At 34.0% G+C, this 12253-nt stretch overlaps 1 protein-coding gene across 4 annotated transcripts in view; it reads right to left on the bottom strand.

Annotated features, from left to right (window-relative positions):
- PRKAA2 (protein kinase AMP-activated catalytic subunit alpha 2) overlaps positions 1–12253 on the bottom strand; it is a 65138-nt gene that overhangs the window by 33650 nt on the left and 19235 nt on the right. For 2 of the 4 annotated variants that reach the window (XM_059374881.1, XM_059374884.1), the window contains exon 2: positions 2157–2298. The exons of the other annotated variants lie outside the window; for them this stretch is intronic. In XM_059374881.1, coding sequence (XP_059230864.1) covers positions 2157–2298 — 142 coding nt within the window. The remainder of the gene's footprint in view (positions 1–2156; positions 2299–12253) is intronic. 4 annotated transcript variants of the gene reach the window in all.

Raw genomic sequence — 12253 nt, 5'->3', positions numbered from 1 at the left:
TATTGTTGGTAAAATGCACTGAACATACCAATTTGCAACACTTCACTAACAATAAAGGTAGCTAGTATGAGTAAAGACTAAACACATGTTCCCAATCCGAGCAATAATTACTGGATAAGCCACTTGTTTAAGGATTTCAGGAATGCTCCCATATTAGTTTCCTACTGCTGCCATACTTCAAATTTGGTGGCTTAAAACAACAAAAATGTATTATCTTGTAGTTTTATATAAGTCTGACATATCTCACTGGGCTAAAATCAAGGTTGGCAGCAAGCCTCTAAAAGAAATAATTTTTATTTTCTAATTTTTAGAGAGCCTGCATTTCTTAGCTCATGGCCCTTTTCCTCCATCTTCAAAGTCAACAACAGCCAGTTGCATCCTTCTCACATTTTATCACTCTGACCTCACTTCACTCTCAAATCTCCTTCTGAGCCTTGACTCCCTCTTTCACTTTTAAGGAACACTGTGATTCCAGTAGAATCAGCACACCCAGAAAAACAAAGAAAATCTCCCTATTTTAAGATCAGCTGATTAGCTACTTTAAATCCATCTATAACTTTAATTCCCCTTTGCCATGTAATGTAACATATTCGAAGATTCTAGGGATTAGAATGTCTTGTGGGAGGGGAGCATGATTCAATCTACCACAGCTACTATGCTAGCCTTGTCCCAAGGCAAATAATGTACCTCTGCAGATTACCTAGCTGTTCCTTGTTGACACTGACATCCAAAGACTGCTCACTAACAAAGTTTAGGCTAAATATAATGTCTGATTATAATGAACTAGCAAACAAAGCCTCAGGGACATTAATGATTTTTTTTCCTTTAAATATTATTTGAATCAAAACATAAATAAGGATGTCCTTCTACTATTTAAATAACAATGATTTGGTTTTTGAAAAACATTATTTATCACATTATATTACAGATACTACTTCAAATTTCATTGACTTCATTGTCTTATATTTAAATTGTGAATTTATCTTGGTTTCATAATTGTGTCAAAGCTCTAAGGATATGGAGTTTATTACACCTAACTTTTACTAAGTATACTTAATATACTTAAGTATATACTTAAGTAACAATATACTAAAAATAAATCAAAACCAGGGATCCACAAATTTATTTTTTTCCTTAAAAGGAATTCATATAACTTTGTTTTGAGAAAGACTGGAGTACTGGAGTAAAGCATTAATAGCACAGCATTTGGAGTCAGATAGGAACTCAACTACCAGCTCCTCTACTTACTGGCTCTTTGACCTTGGATACATTGCTGATACTCTTTAGATATGCAATTTCTTTACTTATAAATTGAAAACAATAATACCTACTCTATAGGTATCATGAGGATAAAGTGAAATTGCATCTGTAAAATACTCAATACAGTTCCTAGCCACAAGCAGGTACTCAACAAGATTAATATTTATTTTACAAAACTCTATTCAAGCTTTAAGATTAAAAAGAAGAAAATTTTCAGTGTTTAGCATATTACATTTTCTCACTAAATATTATACTACAACTTTAAATGATTTCTAAGAATACTGTTACATACTCAGTATCTACTTTCTCGAGGTCTAATCAATTTTAAATTATTTCTTTCAATATAATTAATCAGCTTTATCAATCTCTTCATATTACCTTTTAAGTTTGTAACTTGTCCTATCAAAAAAAAAATTCACCTGCCTTCCTAAGAGCTTTGCTGCAGTAATTACTGCAGTTTTGGAAGTAATATATGATGATGGATAATCTTAAACAGTTACATTTTATCTTTTCCTAAAAGAAATCACTGTGATGCTAATGAAAAAAAGATTTAAAAAGATTTAAAAAGATGTAAAAAGAAAAAAAATTTAAAAATGAATTTAGGAATATCAAAGTCCTAAGTGCCCTTCGAAGTAAATACTAGAATAGAGTCAACTTCCAAGGCTGCATTCATCTCTTGAAAACAATACCAATTTTGAAAAATGACTTTTGTTTATAAACTAAAAGTATGCAAGAAAGGATTGATGGAGGCTAAATGAATTAATATTTGCTGAATGTAAATACTAAGATTTATACTTTCGTAACAAGTTAACTAAAGATACACAATTTTTTGTGAATTCATAGGAAATATTTCAAGACAGTTTATCTTTTGCATTTTCAGATACATAAATACTTACAGTTTGATAATATGAGGATGACGAAAGAGTTTTAGGTTTTGAATTTCTCGTTTTATTTTTCCAACAACATCTAAACTGCGAATCTTCTGTCTATTTAAGATTTTAACTGCCACTTTATGGCCTGTCAATTGATGTTCTCCAACTAAAGAAAAGAAAAGGAAAAAACTTGCTGTCATAGCAACATAATCATTTATTCATTCTTCCTTCTACTGTAACCCCAAATCTCTCTACTCATACACACCACTTTCATATAATCTACTGCATAGAACTTAAGTTCTTTTTACTTCTGTTTCTTCTACCAGAGTATGCACTCCCTGAGGAAAGAAACTACATCTTGGTCTTCTCTATATCCTAGGTACCTAACAGGAGATGTTCATTAAATATTTGTTGAAAGGATTACTGAATTTTTTAACACTACAAAAAAATAACCAAGTTTGGAACATCTTTCGGATAGAGCAGAATTGACTGTTTTATTAATCTCTTAATTTCTTCATTTCTGGTTAATGCTAGTCATTGTATATGAATAAATGACTTCTATAATAAATTAAAAACTTAAAACTGGTTTTATTACTTCTTTATCAGAAAATATACATGTAGCCCTTATTTTACATATTTTTTGTCTTTTCCATAAAGATTTCCTATTTCCTCCTATTTAATGGGGTCCCTACTTCTTTCAAACCTTTATAGCATGTTTACAAAGCTCATGTATCATTTTTCATTTTTAGGCTATGGTAAACATTTGTGATTTTAACAAATCATAAGACATGAGCTATGAACACATACCCATCCCGACCTTAAGTAAGGCAGTCAATATTCATTTGACTCTTCCGGAAGGACAAAGAACAGTATTTTGTACATAATATATGCTAAATAAATCTACATGGCATTAAATGAAACAATAGTCCTTCCCCTTTCATGTAACACATAGTATCCACACTACTAGTAATATCCAAATACTGCTCAGATGAAAAATCCCTCTATCAGAAAACAAACTTGTCAGCCTCCCCTTCTACTTCCCTCAATTACTATTCTAAACATTGACCATTCACCTCACAACACATAGTCAACCATCTACTCCTTATAGCAAATTCCCCTTTCATTTCTTTGGGGGCAATCACGTCCATAGGAGTGATTTCCTCTATCTTAAAGTCTTGGTTATATCCACATTTCTCTTCGCTCCAGTCTTAGATGTTTTCACCCTTCTCCTGTTCAAAGCCAGTATCACCAACTTGTGGCCTTGAACTCACCTCTTCTACACTCTCCTGACAATCAACCACTTTCTTTTCTAATAGCTCCTTTTCCTTAGCCCATCAATATCCCGTCCATCTTCCTCTAGTTTTCAACATTTGTCTCACCAGCATTTCTCAAAACAGCAGTGTACATTTATTGTCTGTGCCTCCTCCTCTTTCACCCTTCTAACATCACTGCTATCTGGCTTCTGCCTCCACTCCTCTATTGAAACCAAAGGTTCACAAAAGACCCTTTAATTATCAAGCCATGTATACCTTCCAGTTCTCAGATCACTGCAATCTCTGTTGCAATAGACAACATTGATTACTCCCCCTTTTTGGTGGCACTTCTCACTCCAGTTTCTTCTACTCACTCTCAGATGGTATGCTTTATGGCTTTTACCTATTCTTTAAAGTTTAGGGTCCCCAGGTTTCTAATCTATAACCAAAGTAGATCCTTAAGTTATCTAGCCCATCTCTCATAGTTGTAATTATCAACCATGTGCCAAGGACTCTGCCCTTTTCTTCAAATTCATGTATCTCAGTATAGTATTGTTCCACAAACACCTCAAATTCAGCATGTTCAGAAGTAAACTCAGCATCCCCTTTCCCTTCCTTTACCAAACCCATGTCCTCTATTTCACTTGATGACACACAGCCTATATGCTAGAAATCAAAGAGCCAGTTGACAATCTCTTAACCATTTCTTGGAGTCAAGTTCCATAATCATTAAAACAAATACATTAATAATAATAATAGATGTGACAACAACACTTATTGCTTATTCTGTGCCAAACATTATTCTAAGTACTAACTACTCTGCTCACTCAACCCCACAACTCTATCAAGTGTTACTGTCCTCCACTGTAGTAATGAGAAACCTGAGGCACAGAGAAGTAACTCAACAGAAGTGATGCAGTACAAGCTGTCACAACATCTGATCCCAAGTTTCCTCACTTCAGTTCACAGGAAGCATGGTTAACTACATATAATAATGCTCCCAGTGAGAACAATTCAAACATGAAATGGGCTGACCTAGAAAGAACTGAGTTTCTTGTCACTGGAGATTATTTTTACCTTTATAACTTTCTCAAGTATTAAATTATCATCTCAAAAACTTTAGTGAAGCTTGAGAGTTATTTTACCTACATATAAAATAAACTGGTAGCCATCATATCAAGTTCAAGCAATCTATCCTAACATTCCAAAATACGTTTCTAGAACTCCAGAAAAATATCAATTTCAGGGACTTCCTTTTTCAGTTAATTTTTTAAATTCCAGTGTAATTAACATACAGTGTTATATCAATTTCAGGTGTAAAATATAGAATTCAACAATTCTAAACATTACTCAATGTTCATCAAATTAAGTGTATTCTTAATCCCCCTCACCTATTTCACCCAACCCCCCACTCTCCGCTCCCCCCGTAACAACCAGTTTGTTCTTTTTATATTTAACAGTCTATTCTGTTCTTTTTCTTTGTTCATTTGTTTATTAAATTCCACATATGAGTGAAATCATATGGCATTTATCTTTCTCTGACTGACTTCACATAGCATTGTATGCTCTAGGTCCATCCATCTTGTTGCAAATGGCAAGGTTTCATTATTTTTTATGGCTGAAATCAATTTCAGGGGATTTCTACTCAATTAAAATAACCTAAGTGGTTTCTTGATCCCTGGGTAGTTTAGTACTCACTTTTGGGAATTTCATAAAACCCAAACACTTGCCTACATGGCCTAAAAAATAGGTCTCTCTCCTCAAACGCCAGACAACCTCAATGAAAGTAACCAATGCTGCATCTCCTTGTCAATTAAAAAAAAAAGAAAAAAAAAGAGTTCAATTCCTCTTTCCCCATTTGATAATTGAGAATACTGACTACTGAGAACATATATGCTCTTTCCAGAGCAAAGAGTGTAAGAGCAAAGACTGTAACAGTCAAACAGATGGATGTTTTGTTTTTTAATGCGATATGCATAAACCAAACAACAAAGAAACCAGAAAGTGAATGAAATTGCTCAAAAAAAAAACCAAACAATTTAAAGATGAAGTATTACTGGGGCACCTCGGTGGCTCAGTTGTTAAGCATCTGCCTTTGGCTCAGGTCATGATCCCAGGGTCCTGGGATTAAGCCCCACATCGGGCTGCCTGCTCAGCAGGAAGCCTGCTTCTCCCTATCTTTCTCCACGCACTTTTGTTCCCTATCTTGCTCACTGTCTCTCCCTGTCAAATAAATAAATAAAATCTTTAAAAAAAAAAAAAAGATGAAGTATTACTTTGTCAACAAATTCAATAAAGCTGCAATATATAACGTCAATATACAAAAATCAGTTGTTTCCATACACTAAAAATGAATTATCAGAGAAATGAAGAAAACCTTACAATTATATCAAAAGAAAATAATAATTGATAAATGTAACCAAGGTGAGAGATCTGCACACTGAAAATTTTAAGACACTGATAAAAGAAGACACGATACATCACGCTCCCAGACAGAAGAACTGATAATGTTAAAATGTCTCTAAAGACAAAGCAGCCTACAGATTCTACACAATCCTCATCAAAACTCTAATGACATTTTTCACAGAAACAGAAGAAACAATCCTAAAGTTTATATGGAACCACAAAAGACCCCAAAAAGTCAAGGCAATCTTGAGAAAGAACAACAAAGTAAGAAGAATCACACTTCCAAACTTCAAACCATATTACAAAGTGATAGTAATCAAAATAGTCTAATACCAGCCTAAAAACAGACACACCGGTCAACAGAATAGGATTGAGAACCCAGAAATAAACTTATGCATATATGGGTCAATTAATTTACAACAAAGGAGTCAAGAACATATACAATAGGTAAAGGATAACCTCTTCAATAAATGCTGCTGAGAAAACTGGATAGCCACATATCAAAGAATGAAACTAGAACCCTATCTTACACATTACACACACATCAACTCGAAACAAATTAAGAAACCATAAAACTTCTAGAAGAAAACATAGGCGATAAGCTCCTTGAAATAAAGTCTTTACTTTTTTTTTTTTTAGATATGACAAAAAAAAAAAAAACAAGAAAACAAAAGCAAAAATAAACAAGTGGGACTACATCAAACTAAAAAATTAAAAATTTTTGGACAGAAAAGGAAACAAAATGAAAAGGCAATCTACAGAATATGAGAAAATATTTGCAAATCATCTATGTGATAAGGCGTTAATATACAAAATATATAAAGAACTCACACAACTAAATGGCAAACCAAAAACAAAAAAAAAATGATTAAAAAATAGAGAAACTGTATAAACATTTTTCCAAAGAAGACATACAAATGGTCAACATATACATGAAAAGGTGCTCAACATCAATTATCACCAAGGAAATGCAAATTAAAAGCACATCTGCTAGAATAGCTGTTACCAAAAAGACAAGAGGTAACTGTTGCCAAGGATGTGGGGGGGAAAAGGGAACCCTTGTGCACTGATGGTGGGAATATAAATTGGTACAACCATTATAAAAAACAGTATGGAGGTTCCTTAAAAATTTAAGAGAACTACCATATGATCCAGCAATCCCATTTCTGAATATGTATTTTAAAAAATGAAAACAGGATATCAGAAAAATACCCCCACTTCCATGTTCACTGCAGCATTATTCACAACAGCCAAGACATAGAAACTACCTGGGTGTCTGTCAACAAATGCATGAAGATATGATACACACATACACACAGAGCAATATTTGCGACACCATGAATGGCCTTTGAGGCATTATGCTTCTGGCTTATAAGCCAGATAAAGAAACACTGCATGGTATTGCTTATATGTGGAATCTTTTAAAAAACGCAAACTTGTAGAAAAGTGGAGCTTGGTAAAAACACACAAACTTTCATCTATAAGATGAATAAGATCTGAGGATCTAATGTAAACTTAGTGACTACAGTTGAAAACACTGTGTTGTATAACTGAAATTTGCTAAGGAATTTAAATGTTCATCTATATATAAATATAAAGAATATATATACATATATATTATTTTCATGTGTACTTTTACATGCATAAATAAAAAAGAGGTGACAGGTGTGTTAATTAACTACATGGGAGAAATCTTTTCACTATATATTATATATATATATATATATATATATATATATCAAATCATCATGAGGTACACTTTAAGTATCTACAATTTTATCAGTCATACCTAAATAAAGCTGAGAAAAACTTCTAAAAGTAATTTTTTTTAAGGCATGGCTTTTTGACATCTGAGAAAACAACTGATTCATCTATCTGAAGAAATTTTTCTCCATGAAACACTGGAAAAGAAATGACATTATCTCTTGAAACAGGAATGTTGATATGTTAATTGGATATCTAATATTGAGTCAAATGTACTGGGGGAGCCTAGCTGGCTCAGTCACTGAACCTACCGACTCTTGATCTTGGGGTTGTGAGTTTGAGCACCATGTTGGATATGGAGACTGCTTAAAAATAAAATCTTAAAAAAAAAAAAAAAGAGTCAAATATATTATGAATCCCTCTTCTTTTTGCTGAACTATATTGCCCCTATTGCCTAATAACATAAGTGCATAAGTGAATTAGTACTTTTAATAATTAAATCCAAATTCTCTCATCATCATATTCTACATGAAAGCCAAATGAATATTCCTAAAAATATTGTAAGAAAAACAGATTTAAGACCAAGAATTTCTTCTGTATTACACCCATAAACGCTTCTAAGGAAGTAATTGAAAAAAAGAAAAAGACTTGGATTCATCAGTTTTATTTCCATTCATTTATTCAATCTAAAAACATTTACTGAATACTTTCCACATACCAGGACTATGTTGATCAAATACACATGAAAAGAGAGGTTTCACAGGACTCCAAATTTTAGTAGGGGAAAAAATATCAGCAATAAAGGAGCTAAAATAAATTAGCTGGTATTAAATCTGTCTGCAGGCTATTAGGAATACCTTCTTTGTAAAGGAAGAACACAGATAAGAAAGAAGATTTTTTAAAAAATAGCAGGGATGGACAAATTTGCCATAATTTATCATTACTCAGAGTAAATATCCAGATCAATATAAGCAGTAAGGGATGTCTATTCATGGAACAACTATTTAATGAATGCCTACCATGGTAAGCACTGCACTAAACACATGAAAAGTGAACCAGTTAGTTGTGTCATACCCAGTATTTATTCCATCCTTCCTTCCCAGACAAAGACTCCTGAATTATACCCAAGCACATGGCTACCCAGAGTAGAGACTGCATCCTAGCATCTCTTAACTAAATTTGGCCCTATCACTATATTCTGGCCAATAATATGTAGGTAGAATGCCCCTCCTAAGCTTATTCATTCCTTCCTCCATCCTAAAGCCTGGAATGCCAAAGCCACCACCTTGAACCCTGAGGACAGGATTAGGCAGGTGGGAAGCAAAAGAAGAGAGAAACCCATGTTTTTTATGTCACTGGGTACAACAACATTCTGTCCACCTACTCAGATTGTTTTAAGAGAGAAAAATACTCTTGTTTAAGCCACTTTCCTGAAGCTGTCTACTATTCAGCTGAATAGAATTAATTCACTATTTAACATACTTTAAAATTCAAAAGGTGTGAACTTATTTCAAATGTTCAGTTTTGCTGAACTATCATCCCTGAACTAACAGAAATAAATTTATAGCCCACACAATTTCTTGGATTAAGTTCTACAAATTTACCATTCATTCGTGTTTCATTTTGCTTTTCCTCAATTATAGCCAAATTACACAAAATACTCCCAAAAGCCATGGAATTTTATGGGAAAAAATCCATACCTACACTATCTATGCCTTTTAGGATTTTTACATTTGATGAGATGAAGAGCTGTCATACAGAAGAATGAAACTCATTTATATTGTTCAAGGAGAGCTGTGATTAACTGGAGCACCTGGGTGATTCATTAAGCGCCACCTTCAGCTCAGGTCATGATCTCGTGGTCCTGAGATCAAGCCCCACATTGGCCTCCCTGCTCAGTGGGGAGTCTACTTTTCTTTCTCCCTCTGCTGCTCCCTCAGCTCGTGCTCTTTCACTTGGACTCTCTCTCTCAAATAAATAAAATCTTAAAAAAACTGATAGAAATTCTTTCAAAAGTCAGCTGCTCTAGGAATCCTCTCCACACCTCCCTTTTACCACTCCAACCTCTACTGAAAATTACCTCCACACAAAAAAATTTCCCACTTAACAATGTAGCCTGACTATACATTTTTTAAGTCATTTTATTGAAGTTTAAAATTTGCTCCTCATATAGTACCATAATTTTGGCAAACATGTATGGTCATGTAACTACTACTAAAATCAATTGTAGCTTACTTACAACATCACATAAAAATTCCACCATATCCTTTCATAGTTAGTCCCTTTCCTCCACCCCAATCCCTGCCAACTACTGATCTGTTTTCTGTTACTGTAGTATTTTTCTGAATATTCTACAAACAAAACCATACAGCATGTAGCCTTTCAACTCTGGCTTCTTATATGTTAATACTTCTGAGATTCATCCACTTTTGTGGATTTTTTTCTTTTTCTATACACCAATTTATTCTATTTTATTGCTGAATAATGTTCCCTTGTATGTGTATCTTACAATTATATACAATAAATATATCCATTCACCAGTTGATGGACATATGGGTAATTTCCAGTTTTTGGAGATTATGAATAAGTCTGCTATTTGTGTCTGTGGTGAGAGTATGTAGGTGAGGCCAATGTGTCTTCATTTCTTTTGGGTAGATTTCTATTTCTATCCAGTATTGGATTGCTCGGTTGTGTGGTAAGTTTATATTTAAATATAAATATAATATAAATATAATAAATTTATAAATATAAAATATATATTCATTATATAAATATGTATCATATATTTAAATATATGATATATAAATATATTTATATTTAAATAAACTTACAAACAAGTCTATATTTAAACTTTCCCAGCTTTGTACTCTCACCAGTGGTCTATCAGAGTTCTAGTTCAGGGATGCTGAACTAGATGCTGGGTGTTCCAGTTAGTTAACATACAGTGTAATATTAGTTTCAGGTGTACAATATAGTGATTCAACACTTCCACACACCACCCAACGCCCTTCAGAGCAAGTGTCCTCCTTAATCTCCATCCTCCCACTGACTTCCCCTAAGGTAACCATCAGTTTGTTCTCTGTAGTTAAGAGTTTGTTTCTTGGTTTGCCTTTCTGGTTTTTTTCCCTTTGCTTGGTTGTTTTGTTTCTTAAATTCCACATAATTGTGAAATCATATACTGAGTGTTCCTTTCCTACAGGCTGTGCAACACTAACATTTATTTGATTCTCAGTTCATCTCTCAGTGGCAGATAGGAGGGGCTGGACATCAGATCCCCTGTAGTCTTCACCCACTGCAAGGGATAAAGCTACTACCAATAAGCAACAAGCCTGGAAAACGCAGCACAGAGAGGTTAAGAATTTTCCACAGTTGTTCAGCTATGAAGTGGTTAAGGCCAAGATTTAAACCCAGCAGCATGTACTGTCCAATACTCAAACAAAAGAAGCTCACCCATTTGTCAGGATTACCATTTGATAGACTCCGGCATTAAGTTACAGGTTGGACTAGAGCAAGTCTAATTCCCCTTGCAGCTCTAAGATTTTTCTTTTTTTCTTTTTTTTTTTAATTTCTTTTAAGCGTAACAGAATTCATTGTTTATGCACCTCACCCAGTGCTCCATGCAACACAGTGCCCTCCGTAATACCCACCACCTGGCTCCCCCAATCTCCCACCCACCACCCCTTCAAAACCCTCAGATTGTTTTTCAGAGTCCCTAAGGGTCATTCCACACTGAAGGATGTAAGTCTTTTATGCCACTCTACTCTCCTGATGATTTTAGTTGCCATTTCCTGGATGTTTTCCAGCTCTACATTTTTCTGGATACACAACATTTAGGACTTCATATAACTGTGTTATGTAGTTGTAAATACATGACTGTTTTGTAGCAAGATGAAATAAACTGTTCAAGTTTCTAGTCTTACCCGCAATAAAGTCTAGCATTTTTTACAAGCATAGACCCTACAATTTTATCAAATATAATGGGAAACACTCTCTTCCTATACATTATTCCATACTATTCATAGTAACTACTTCCCATTCAATTTTAATATATCATGTAAGATTACTATATCCAGCCAGTAAAACAAAGAAAAAGAACAATTACAAAATAAAAGTATTATTTTAGGCCTGAATTATGATCCTTTTCTCTGCTAGGCTCAAATAAAAGCCAAGGGTTGTCAAATGTCCCTCTGCTGTAAAGGTCATGTACATATTATATAATAATTTGAACTATGTCACCAAAGAAAAAGCTTCAGTCCACAAAAAATTTATTTAATTTTATATACTCCCCAGGCCCAATAGCTTCATATGATATTTCCTATCCCTATACAAAGTCCTGACCAATGTACAAAATGTGTAAGTTTTTCTGACCCTTGAAAAGTATCACCTCATTGGAACATGACAGTGCTATGCTCCACATGTAGTGGAACATGTAGTGCTATGCTCCCACATGTAGTGCTATGCTCCCATTTTATTAGCCTAAACAAATAAAATCAAGTCTATCACCATATTACTCAGTATAACTAAAGAAGTTTCTAAAATTTTCAGGGTGCATTTGGGATGACCTGACTTAAAATTTAGGCTACAAAAATACACTAAATCCCTCAGGAGGGTCTCTAAGTGAAAGCACGTTGACCAAGTACAAAAGAGATGGACATTATTCAGTCCAGGTGACCCATGACTACAGCTTTTAACTGCAACCCAGATCTTTCTCAGAAGCATATACAAACTTCAGATAGCAAGCTCCTGTGTGATTTTTAG

Source organism: Mustela nigripes, chromosome 14 (assembly GCF_022355385.1).
Source record: "Mustela nigripes isolate SB6536 chromosome 14, MUSNIG.SB6536, whole genome shotgun sequence".
NCBI classification, from domain to species: Eukaryota; Metazoa; Chordata; class Mammalia; order Carnivora; family Mustelidae; genus Mustela; species Mustela nigripes.
The sequence above is the reverse complement of the archived record's forward strand: the minus strand, read 5'-3'. Positions and strand labels throughout refer to the sequence as shown.